Source organism: Podarcis filfolensis (assembly GCF_964270895.1).
Source record: "Podarcis filfolensis genome assembly, chromosome: 6".
In the NCBI taxonomy this organism is placed as follows: domain Eukaryota; kingdom Metazoa; phylum Chordata; class Lepidosauria; order Squamata; family Lacertidae; genus Podarcis; species Podarcis filfolensis.
In genome coordinates this window covers 96,939,862-96,952,951 of record NC_139609.1, presented here as the reverse complement: position 1 = coordinate 96,952,951, position 13,090 = coordinate 96,939,862, and the positions used below count along the sequence as shown (strand labels likewise).

Below are 13,090 nucleotides of genomic sequence, written 5' to 3'. Positions count from 1 at the left end.
ATCCTGAGAAGAGACACAAACTTAATGATACACATTATCATGTGCTCTTGCCCAATTTTGCCACAGAGAAACAGGCCATTATCTGAGCTCTCCTGCCGGAGGCATGGTTCTCCTACTATGAAAAATTAGGCCTGTTGTGTGTGGTTTTGTAAGGCTGCAGTTCAGATCATATAAATCTGTTTTACAGTGAGACAAAGAGTGAGGCCACTGGTGTGTTTAGGCCAGCGTTCTCTCCTTTGCCTGACAGCCGCTCTTCAGGTTTTCCTTTATACCTGAGAACCTTTTAGCTGAAGGTGCCAGAACGTGTAGCCCCTTCCTAAAGTAAAATCTGTCTTTCTTCCCTATTACCTGGCTTGAAAATATGAAGCATACTTGAATATGATTTTTGAAGCTGCCTTAACATGTGAAGCATACTTGTTTATTTACATTGCTTGTATGCTGTACAATTAGCAATGTCTCCTGGGCGGCAAACAGTAAAAGTAAAAAACAAACAAACCTAACAACAATCAGCTAGCCGAGTAAATATATTTAGAACCAGGGTGTGAGAGTACGACAATGTTCGGGCCAACTTTACATTTTACATCATTATTTGTGTTGATATTTTAAAATTGCAAACCACCTTGGGTGCCTTGTCAGAAAGGTATATAAGTGCAATAAATAAATTATGTCAACATGCCTAATGCATGATGTTGTTGTGCAGAAACAGGGAACATTGGCATAGGGCAGGATTCACTTAACTAGCCCTGTCAGTGGAAATGGAAGCTCAGCGACTTGCGCAACAGGGCTCCTCCCCCCATGTGCCCCTTGAAATTGGCTTGGGGGGCGGCAGTCATGAGAACCCACAGAACAGTTTACAGGGGGAAGAGAGGAGGTGCCATTCCGCCTGGCAGGCTGCAGTGCTTGCGCAGATGAAACGACTGGAAGAGTGTGATGTTGAATTCCACTCCTGGACTTAAGCCTCTTTTAAGCAACAAAAAATTGATGGAAATTGATTGGCAGTAAGTTCAGGACTGGCACACCACAGATGTGGAATTGATTATCCTCAGAGGTGGAGGTGGCTTCTGTCTGAGGTGGCTTTTAAGACAAATTGGTGGAGTGGCAAGGGTGGTAAACGGCCATTAGTTGTGAGGGCTAAATGAAGCCTCCATGTTCAGGGGCAGTGTATACCTGACTATCAGATGCTGAGGGCAGGCAAGAAGAGGTGACTATTTCTGTTTTGCTCTGCCCTTATGTTTCACGGGGCATCTGGTGGGCTATTCCATTCCTGGAGCTAGTCCTGGACTCAACGGATCCTTGGCCTGATCTCTTATGCTTTTGTTTGTGAAATCAGACAAAGAGACCCTTCTTCCAAGGCTTTGTTCTTGACATTGCTGATCTCTTTTCCAGAACATGATCTCAGACAGTTCATGCGGTTCTGTGTTTTCAAATATGCTAAAACCTTGGTTTGCTGCTGAGACATGAAATGCCCCACGCTTCTGTCATGGGACTCGCTGGCTTTCGCAGCAGCACAATGAGGCCACTTTGGCAGGGAATCAGGAGGGGGAAACTGAAAAGGCTTTTCTAACCCCACAATGAGTGTGCCTGGGAAGGGCCAGAGCTCAGTCTTGTAGAGCACATGCCTTGAGCATCCAGGGTTCCAAGTTCAGACTCCGTAGGTTGAAAAGAGCTCACGTAGTGGGGTTGGGAATTGCCACCTTGTTTGAAGCACTGGAGAACTGCTGCCAGTGAGTTAGAGGAGACAATACTAGGCTCAACAGAGGTGTTATAAGGCAGCTTCCTACATGGTCCCGGTTCAGTTCAGTCATGACTTTGCTTAATGGCCTTGGGTGCAAGTTGCTGCCCCTTTGGTCGCACTTCTCTACCTGTAAAATGAGGATCGATGGAAGCATCAGGAATCTTATATGATGCCTGTGAGCACTGGAAGAGTTGTGAATTACTTACTGATGATAAATATTTTCTATAACAATAGCAACAGAAGCAGAAGATGTCTGTTTTCAGGGCTTTGTGCTGGCACTGGAGGTTAGACTAAGCCTGGCACTCTTGCCACAACCATAGTCAATCAGTTTTGGAAATATTACAAGGGGCCAAATGCAGAAAGAACAGGAATGACACAGAACAGCCTCTGGCCAATCAAGCAGCTTCCGGGAGGCTACTCTGTGCAGTCAAGACTTTGAGCATCCTCATGCTCAAAACCTGCTCTGGTAAGAGTATCACAAAGTGCTTGGGTGTAGGTCCTGGGAATGACTATGGTGCTGCCATTTTTAAAATCAGCATGTTCAAACTGTTGCTGATGTGATGCTTGTTCTTCTGTAGTTCTTCAGACATTTAACTGCACAAAACCTAGCATACATTTGGGCCCTGGAAATGTCAGCCTTATCTCTCGCTCTCTATCATCTATCTATCTTATCTATCTATCTATCATCTATCTATCTATCTATCTATCTATCTATCTATCATCTATCTATCTATCTATCTATCTATCTATCATCTATCTATCATCTATCATCTGTCTATCATCTATCTATCTATCATCTATCGTCTATCATCTATCTATCATCTATCATCTATCTATCTATATCTATCATCTATCATCTATCTATGCTTATTTACATCTTGATTTTTTAAAAAGCCCTCTAAATGGTTTACAAAAATACAAAATAAAGCATTAACGTTCTTCAGATGCCATCACAGAAATAATGGAAGCCAGCCAGATTTTTCAGAATTTCATATTCTAACTATCACGTTGGCAGAGGGGCAGTTGAAAATATGTCAATTTTATTTTGAGCATGGACTTTTTTGCTTCTTTCTCACAAAATTAGGATTTCCTTATTGAGGTTTGTTTGTGGTGGCTTTGTTTTTTTTGGGTAGAGTGCAAACAACCCTGCCTGTTGTTAATATTTGTTAAAGTGTTATCAGTTCCCTGCAGAAAGCATGCTGTCATTGTTAGCCATAACCTTGGTAGGGAGAATAATGGATTGTTCTTGGAAGGGTGAGTAGGTTGAAATGATGAGAGAAATAAATAAATTTGAACTGGTTCCCCTGTTCTGAGACTTTCTAAGCAGTTGCAGATATTGGGCCTGAACAAGTGCTGGGTATTTGGGAAGTGGCAATTGGATACCTGTACCCTGAACGGGATCTTACAAAAGTAAGATTTGCAAAAGTGGCTAAAGAACAGAGAGCCATTGGGTCTCGGTACAATGTCTTGCTGTCACAGCTGCTATGACTTCCACACTTAGCATTTACAGGCAGTGTTGTACCTGGTGTTGCTTGAGAATTCGAAGAAACCCCCCAAAATAAGGACAGATTTGAAACCAATTGGTTAAAGTAAGCGCCGTTTTGCATCTTGATTCAAAATGATAACCAACTCTAACCAAACATAGATGAAAACCTGGTCCTTGATCTCAGGAATCATCATGCGAAATTTGATCATGATATCTTAAGAGGTAGTCAAATGTACAGCGAACAAACAACTTTCCAAAATATAAGTACAGATTATTATGATTTATATCGTGCATTTCTACAGAAACTGTCCTCAAGGCAGCTAATGACAGAATTACAAATAAAACAGTATATTATTCAAACAGTAGCAATGATAAAGTAAAAAAGTTTGTCTAAAAGCATGCTGGAAATCTGTGGGGAGTGACACCGCCCTGTCCTGCCAGAGGCTGTTCCAAAGTCTGGGGTCTGCAGCTGAGAAGGTCCTCTCACCACACCCCAGAGGGGAAGTAGCCATGGAAGAGGGCCTTTGGAGTGGAATGGGGTTCTCAGGCAGGATCATACTGGGGGAAGCGGTTCTGCAGATACCTTGATCTAAGGCCATTCGGTGCTTTAAAGGCTGAAGCCAGCATCTTGCATTTATATCACACCAGCAGTGTGCATGGTGCTGTACAGCTGGGCACTGAAGCGAAGGAGCATTCTGTTTTCTCCGTCAGTGAAGGCCAGGTTCTGGAATATGGCTGGGTTTGCTGGAGGGACCAGTGAAACCCACAGTGGTGGTGGAGGACACCTGTAGCAGCAGTGGGGCTGCCCTTGGCAAAGGAGGCAGCGGTGAGTGCGTGCCTGTGACAGTGCCATGGCTTGCTCACGGAGGCAGGGACATGGCAGGGACAAGTGGTGTCCTCTTCAGGTCCAGATCTACTGCCTAAGGCAACTGTCTCACCTCATCTCATGGGCCTGGGAGGGACAAGGAATTAAATAATATTAGTTCTGGAAGAGGACAGTCAGCATCATCAAGCCTATCTCCTGCCAGCAGCAAGGCACCTACCTAAAATGTCTTTGTTAGGTAAAGCTGGGAATGTTCATTTTCCTCCCCAGTGACAGAGCTTCTTGTGAACTGCCTTAGGAAATAGATCAGTGAGTGCTTCTTCTCTTTAGCCTGGAGAAGAGAGGATTGAGGGGGTGACATGATAGCTGTCTTCAAATATTTGAAGGGCTGTCATGCAGAAGAAGGAGCAGACTTGTTCTCTGTTGCTCTAGGGGGGCAGGAGTAGAACCAAGAGAAAGCAATCCCAGGGAAGTGGAATTTGGTAAAATTAAAGGGGAACTGTCTAACCAGGGATGGGGAACCCTTTCCAGCTCAAGGGCCACTTTCCCTTCCAGGTAACCTTCTGGAGGCCAGATGCAAAAAAAAAAGGGGGGGAGTGTAATTTTTACCTTTGTACAGTTGGCTAGTTTCTACATGTTTTACTCCTTCCTGTAAGTCGCTCTGAGACATATAGGGAAAAGCAGAATACGCATTTCTTAAATACCATATTTTTCTCTTTATAGGACGCGCCCGACCATAGGACGCACCTTGTTTTAGAGGGGGGAGAACAAGAAAAAAAAATCTCCCCCTCTCTTCTCAGCGCCCCTTCAGCGAAGCGGCAGGAGAAACGGAGCCCCTTCCATTTCTCCTCCCGTTTCGCTGAAGGGGCGCCGCGCAGCTCCCCCTCTCTGCTGAAGCCGGGAGAGTCTTGCTCTCCTGGCTTCAGCAAAAGGAATCCGAACCCTTTGGAGTGCAGCGCGAGGTCCCGCTACGCTCCAAAGGCTTCAGGTGCGCACCTCCAGGCTTCAGCGAAAGCAATGCGTAGCCTCCGGAGCGCGGAGGGAGCGCTCCTTCTGCGCTTTGGAAGCTTCGCGTTGCTATCGCTGAAGCCAAGGATCCTGTATTCGCTCCCTAGGACGCACACATATTTCCCCTTAATTTTTGGAGGGGAAAAAGTGCGTCCTATAGAGCGAAAAATATGGTAAATAACAAATAAACTGACATTTTCTGTACAACCTGCACTAAAACAGCAAAGCAAAATATGCTCATGTGGGGCTGACTTCCTCATCCAGGATATGAACCAATGTCATCTTCTTGTTTCTCCTCCAGATTGCTGAAACTTACGCCTTCCTTCCAAGAGAAGCTGTGACCAGGTTCCTGATGAGCTGCACTGAGTGCCAGAAAAGGATGCATTTCAATTCCAATGGGGTGGAGCCCAAAGGTAGGACTGGTAAGGTTCCCTCCTTGAAACCCTGTAGAGCTGCTGCCAGTCAGTATTGCTGGAAGCCATCCAGAGTGGCTGGGGCAACCCAGAAAAAAATTATCATTATTATTATTGACAGTACTGGGTTAGATGAACCACTGGTCTGTATCAATGGTCTGACTTGATACAAAGCAGCTACAGGCTGCATACCATTATTATTATTATTATTATTATTATTATTATTATTATTACCAGTGATTTCCAAACTTCTTAGTCGATGGACCACTTGAAAATCGCTGATGGTCTTGGTGGATCACTTCATGATTTGTTTGCCTCTTGAAGCAGTAGTAATGCACTGTTCTAGATTATGTGTTATATTTAATTGTATTCTTATTGCTTCTCTTCTTTCTTACGTTGTGTTTTATTGTATTACGATTTGCGTTCCATAGAATTCAAATTGTCTTACAATAAAATACAATATAAGAAAGAAAAGAAGCAATAAAAATACAATTAAAAAATCAGTATGAGTATTTAATGGAGAGATGCCACGGGCCACCTAAATGAAGCTTGCAGACCACTGGTAGTACATGGGCCACAGTTTGGGAATCCCTCCCTATGCATTGGGGTGTCACTTTCCAATCCTTTAGTGCGGAATACATCTCCTAAGACCTTTTCTGCATGCTTCTGTGTTTGTAATCACCCATAGCAGCTTAAATGGGCAACACTGGCCAAGGAAGACTAAGTGGCCTTCTGTTCACTGCCCATTGGCTTCATGAAGGTGGCTGAATATTTTTTACAGAGCAGTCCTAAACATGGGAAGCTGGTATAGCTTACACCAGCGTAAGTGACCCCTATTCTACACTCTGTTGAGGAGCCACTGGGAGGGGCTACTGTCATCTAATCTGGAAGGGGTGGGGCTTGAGTTTTGAGGATCAGGCACTTGGTCACATGACTGGAGCAGGTGACTCTCCTTGCCTTCCCCCCACAATACCCCCATCTCAGGGACTTACGCAGGTGTAAGTTTCTCTGGCTGAGGCCCTGCTTGAACCAGGGTGAGGGACTGAGCTTTGGCTCAGATCGGAAAGCCCAAGATCCACCAGATCCAAACTCACTCATCCCCGGTTGGTCATGGGTTTAGATTGCACTGTGAGCCTCATTCTCCTCTTAGCTTAGCAATGAACTTGCAGTCCTGTATCCAGGGTGGTGGCACGTGTCTGCTGCAATTCTGCAGGAGGGCAGGGAAAACGTCCTGTATGGTATTAGGCACAGAATTCAGCTAGGAGAGAACTTCGGCTCTCAGGGTAGGGGGAAAGGAGCAGGCTCTGAGCCGTGGTGCCTGTGAACAGATGCTTGGAATTATTGTGTGGGCTGAAACCTCAGAAGCCAGGGCCATGGGGTGGGAGAGGTGGGGGGGAGGGGCACAGGTACCTTGCAGAACTCCCAGTGGCCTCTCCCCGAGGCTAGCTAAACCAGAATGGAAAATATGAAAATAGTAAAAGCTGCAGAATAAAAGTGTGCAGAAACTCAGTTTGCATAATTTGTACACAAGTTGCAATATCCTGTTTGAGTGTCCTAGGCACAGAACTTAAAACTTTTTAAGCACAGGGTATGCAAAGGCCTACTCATACTATAAAAATGTGTAGCATGAGGGTCGATCAGAGCTACTTTTGTGGAGGCTGCTATCGGAAATATTGGTAATCTCTGCTTCCTAGCCAGGCACAATTAAAATTATAATCTAGAGGCAAGTTTGAACATTTGATTCTCCCTCCCATAAAACACATAATAATCAGGAGGTCAGTTGAAAACACACCTAACTGCATTATTTATTTTCATTTCCATTTTCAAGAGTTAGAAAGCTCAGGTTCAACGTTAGCATGGGTTCACACAGTCATCTTGGGCATGTTACAACTTCTCAACCTCAGTTTCCTACCTGTGAAATGGGAGTAGTTACTTTTGTTTGTTTGTTATATTTTAAACTCATCCTTGGTTCCATAGGATCACAGGATGGTTTTCAGCATCACATAAAATGTGTCATAGGTACAGGTAAAGGGACCCTTGACCATTAGGTCCAGTCGTGGCCGACTCTGGGGTTGCGGCGCTCATCTCGCTTTATTGGCTGAGGGAGCCGGTGTACAGCTTCCAGGTCATGTGGCCAGCATGACTAAGCCGCTTCTGGCAAACCAGAGTAGCGCACGGAAACGCTGTTTACCTTCCCGCCAGAGTGGTACCTATTTATCTACTTGGACTTTGACGTGCTTTCGAACTGCTAGGTTGGCAGGAGCAGGGACCGAGCAACGGGAGCTCACCCTGTCACGGGGATTCAAACCGCCGGCCTTCTGATCGGCAAGTCCTAGGCTCTGTGGTTTAACCCACAGCGCCACCCATGTCCCTTAAAATGTGTCATAAGTACATGTAAACCAGTAAGTAAAAGGATAAAACCAAATGCAGAAAATTCACCGCTGCTCCTTAACTATGCATATGTTCCCCAAAGTGCCTGCCTAAAATTGTGTGTCTTGAGCTGTTGGCAAATGTAATCGATAAAGGGGACAGCCGTTTTGCCATATTGGGGTCCTCCGTGGATCACCATGTAATGAAGCATAGTAATTGCTGGAACAATGGAAAGGGCCTTCTGCGCAGATCATAAGGCTCAAGCTGTCAGATATGGAGGAGATACTACTCCAGGTATTTGGGACCTAGGGTGTTTATGAATGCCAGAGTCAATTTATTTAATTGGGTCTAGTGGCAATTAAATAGCCAGCATACTAATGATACCATGCCTCAGGTCCTTAGGTGAAATGCTTCCAGCAGCATCTTCAGGAGGGAATCCTGTGGCACTTTGTGCCTTAAAACCCAAGGGGCTTAGCAAAAGTTGCCTACTGCTAGCAGACCTGACACTAGGAGTGGATGGAATCCTCATAATACCATGCCTCTGACTCCTAGCCTACAGAGCTGATCCAGAAGGATCCTGTGGACATTGATCTCTAAAGCCACTAGGAGAGCCATAAAAACTACATGGCACAGGGGTGCTGCAAAACAAAAGCAAATAAAGCTTGTAAAGGCTTTTGGAAACTGAAAGTGCTATAGAAAGTGTTCGTGGCTAATAATATTGAAGTCTTAGATATCAGGATTTTCTGAGGCCCTGGTCAGTAGCCAATTTTCCTTAAGAGCCACTGTGAAAGCAAAAGTGGCCTTGACAACAAGTTCTCTTAGTTTTTCCTCTGCATCTTTTTTCATTCCCAAGTTGGCCCACGTATTAACTCCTATTTGAAGGGCTGACTCAGATGTTAAGATTTTGAAGGCTGCAAATTCTGAAGAAGAATATTTGTGCGGAATGCTCACCTGCCAACAGCAATCTGGCATTTGCCAGGTTCATGAAAACAATTTGCAGTTGATTTTGAAACGTGTCCCTTGTTAATCTGCTAAATAACAAATGGCCTTCTGCCTTGTGATAAATTTTTTTCCAGTGTGCTCCTTGGCTCTGAGCAAGCATTGTGTCCTTGCTCTGCTTCCTCCCCACTTTGCGCTGAGAATTTGGCTGCAGAGGTTACGGCCAGATGGGGGCTACATGGATTGTATCCTGCACAGTATGAACGAAGGTCCTTGTCAATAGCGCCTGTTCCACAATATCCAGAAGGGTAACCATGTTAGCCTGTTGCAGCAAAAACAACGAAGCGCCTAGGTGCCAGAAGACTCTTTTGTTGTTCCTTCACAATAGGTGCCCTTAAAAATAATCTACACAAGCCAAACTTTTTTCTTTTTTCTTTAATCCTTCATATGCAAGCCTTTTTGCCACTTTGCCAGGAGGGGCAGGGAAAACAAATGGCCCTTTTGTTCCAAAGCTTCATGCTCTCTATGCAGGGAGAGGGTGGTGATGGAAGCAGCCTCGTCACCTATGAAGGAGAGATGGATTAGATTATACTTGATCAACTTTCACAAAGGACATGGGCCAACTCTAGTTACATGAATCTATTGGGAAAAAACCCCCATGGAATTGCAGGTAGACGCAAAACTTAACCCTCTGTGTTGGGAATAGGTAACTTTTGGCCCTCCAGGTGTTGCTGAACTACAACTCCCATCAGATCCAGCAGGCATGGCCTGAAGAGCATCAGGCATAAAGTACAAGGGAGGAGGATCAGACTCCTGTTGTCTATAATGAGCCTGACCAATCCAGAAACTTCATACTCCCTACCAGTCAGAGATGCTGGTATTGCACAGCTGAGCCCACTTCTGCTCCTAAAGTCCACTCTTGATTCCTGAGCATATACTCTCTACAGTTACTCATTAGGCTTGGACGCATTCTTCTCCCCTTGTGCACCTTTCATTGCAACAAATAGACCTAATCACCCCACTCCCATTCTTTTTATATAGGAGCAGGAAATGCGTGCACTCACTGGGTCTTGTTTGGGCCTTAGTTTGGGGAAAAGGTGGACAGATGTTGTTTGGCCTCCTAACTTCCAAATGACTCCCCTCTTCCTTTCTATTTATTTACAGAAAATGAACCTCCTTCCTCTCTGGTCTCTGGCATCATTGACTACAACATGCCTCTCACCTCCACCTACCTGAAGCAGATGAAGTTGCGTGTCATGAATTCCCAGGAGCAGGTGAGCTTCTTTCTTCATAATTTATCAAATCAGTCTTAATCTAGCAGGTGTACAGTGCAAAGCGTACAGTGGTTTTTAAACGCTGCCTTTGTCAGGACCAAACTCTGTTTCACAAAGCAGCGCATCAGCTTTTAGAATGACACAAAACTCTCTTTCAGGCTGGATATAGTGAACAAATAAAACCAGGGAGGAGGCTAGTGAGGGGTCTCTGGGTGAAGGCATTTTGTTTAAAGCCTAGCCTTAAATTGGTAAATGGAGGACACTCTTGCCAGCTAAACAGGTTAGAACTGTGCTTTGTGCAAAAGATCTTGGGCTCCACCAAGAAGAGAAGCAAACGAAGGTTGTTGTTTATTCCTTTGGCAACATGAAAGTGAGCAGGAATCTGAATCTCTCTCTAGTGGAATTCATGCATGTAAGGCTGAGCACAGAAATAAGGAAAGACGTACGGTGGTCCAACAAAGCTGGAAAATAATTTTAGAAAATGCATTAGGTTAGCAGACTGAAGCTGAATTAGTTGGCAGTTGGAGGGCTGAATGTTGTTCTTCCAATACTGCAACCCACTTGCCTGGAAGAAAGCCCTGTTGAGCACAATAGCCTCTGAGTTGTCATTTATAGGATCGTACTATTAGTCCCGTCTCTCTGTGGAGTAGAAAGTCTGGATAACATAGTGTCTTGACTATTTTGTCTATTTTCTCAGCTCTGCTGTAGCTGCTAACCTGTGTTTAAACCTAGTCTAAAGCTAAGTATGAAAGTGCTAAAGATAAAGTGCTAAAGTGAGGGGTGCAGCTTTGGCTGAGGAATAGAACAAATTTTAGCTGTGCTACCTGAGAAGAAGAAAGGGAAGGAAAGGTTTTAAACTGAAGTGTAATTTAGTCAAATTTGAAGCAGGCCAGGGCCAAAACTGCCAAGTTATGAATGGTTCTCTGATTTGGAGCAGAGGACCAATGGAGGGGAAGAGCTCCAAACCCTTTCTTTTACTTTGTCTACCCAGCTGTTCTTCTCCCCATAGTGAGAAAATAGTTGTGTTCATTGCAAGGGAACTGCAGAATCTTGCAGTGCCTTAAAGACTAACAAATTTATGATTTGGGTGTGTTGGATTGTATGTATGTGTGTGTGTTTGAAGGGGATGAGAAAGGGGTTGTTTTCTTTAACTAGAATTTGTTGTATCTGAAAACATGCTGTAGAGCGGGAGAGGACTTGCATGTCCCAGTTTTTTTAATTTGATGGATCTGACCGCAATGACTGAAAGCAAACAGGACATGGGCAAGTTTTTGGTTTTTTGCCTGGCAAGGATGTTAAGTGTAGGTTTTTGAAGGAATCTGGTTCTTCACTTTCCATGGGGCTTCATATTTACTTGTAGGAAGAGAGAGGACATTCACCTTATTTTTGAAACACAGAGCAAGCCAAGCCAGGCAAAGAAAGGATCATTTTGTTTAGGATGAAGAGAGCAGGAAGTGTCAGGGGGGTAATCTGTTAAAATGGACTAATCCCTCGCAATCGCTTTGACCTGAGATTCAACCAAATGTTTGTAGTGTTGTCGTTTCTCGTAATCTGCACTTGGTAACCTGTCCAAGTGGTGTTTGTGTTTGAGGCTCTGAAACCTGTGGCTTCTGCCTGAGGGGCTGCTGTGCCTGAGACATTTTCTAAAGATTCCCATTCTGCAGCTGTGTCCTGATGCATCAGATCCTCTTTGCGGCATCTTTTTCCTTCCTCCCAGGAGCGAAGTGGGGCAAACCTTCCCCTCTCCTAATGATTGTTGTGGGACAAAAGACAGAGTGGGACAAAAAAGTGGGGAGGATACCATGACTTCCTACTCTGATTGTGGGCTTCCCAGAGATAGCTGACTGCCACTGTTGAAAAAAAGAATACAGTACTAGAGGGACCTGAAGAGTCATATATTCCTACAACTGCACAAGCATAAACAAAGGATAATATTTATTAGGCTCATATTCAGTGTCTGACTGAAATATTGCATCTGTGGTGTTGAAGGTATTGTCCTGCCAAACCAGTCTCTTGTGATATGCACCTTGGTTTCTTTGCCTGAGACATTTAATCTTAATTTCCCTTTACCACAGAAAATCCAACACATAAAAATACCCCGTTATACATCTTCAGTCACTGATGGGGTGTGGTGGGAAGTTTGTCACATGGTGTGGTGATGTTTCAGTGGGTGGTCTCTATTGCAACACCTCTGTTTCTGTTTGCTCCATACCTGAGCACCACCTAGCTGCTTTCTTTGCGGTAGCCCCCAATACCCATTTTCATTTATCACTGCATGCTGAATGCATGCTTAGTTTGGAACAGTTCTCTGAAGATCCCCATACACTCAGTTGGGGGCGATTATGCTGGAGACCGTAATTGTGGTGCATATGTTGGACTTTTCTCTTTTAATTTTTTAGTACGGATGTCTTGTGCAAGACCTTGCTGCTGCATTTTTTTGGGTGGTGTTGGGGAATGCATGGTTGAAGTTTTAACACTTATGGCGGCCTGTGGAGCATTCCTAAATGTTTGGGATATTGCCACCACCCCTGATCCTGCAAAGAGTAGTTTGCTATAGCTGAATATTACTCTTGTGCAGGACATCCGTGCTAAGAACAAAGCAAAACAAAATCAGGTTGAAATTGATACCTACCTGTCTTGCAAAGGGCGCATGTTTTCATTATGCTTTTGCATACTACCTTGGGGGGAAATTCACGTGCTCAGGTATCAAAATAGCTTTGTGCATGCCCAAAGTAACTCTCAACAAAGAGACAGGGATGCATTTCAAGCAAACACTACAAAAACTATTTCATCATAACATAGCGAAACAAAAATACAATAATATACAAAACCCATATTTTAATCCTATATAACAACAAGATTATTAAACAACATATCCAAGTCCAAAAAAAGGGAATGCGTGGACAGTTGTGGACACAGCAAAATCAGATCTGAACTACCTGTTTGTGATATAAAGCCCCCAGCCTTGTTTTGGTGTGGGGTCCAGCAACCAAAGTTAAAGGGAGTACTGGAACATTTTTGAAACCTTCCTGGGCAGCAGCC

General features: G+C 44.3%; 1 protein-coding gene across 6 annotated transcripts in view; it reads left to right on the top strand.

Moving 5' to 3' along the window:
- Nucleotides 1–13,090, top strand: part of NOL4L (nucleolar protein 4 like) — a 135,578-nt gene that overhangs the window by 54,401 nt on the left and 68,087 nt on the right. For 4 of the 6 annotated variants that reach the window (XM_083618641.1, XM_083618636.1, XM_083618642.1 and 1 more), the window contains 2 exons: nucleotides 5,354–5,474; nucleotides 9,939–10,048. In XM_083618641.1, coding sequence (XP_083474767.1) covers nucleotides 5,354–5,474; nucleotides 9,939–10,048 — 231 coding nt within the window. The remainder of the gene's footprint in view (nucleotides 1–5,353; nucleotides 5,475–9,938; nucleotides 10,049–13,090) is intronic. The other 2 variants (XM_083618640.1, XM_083618644.1) reach the window with 1 other exon arrangement.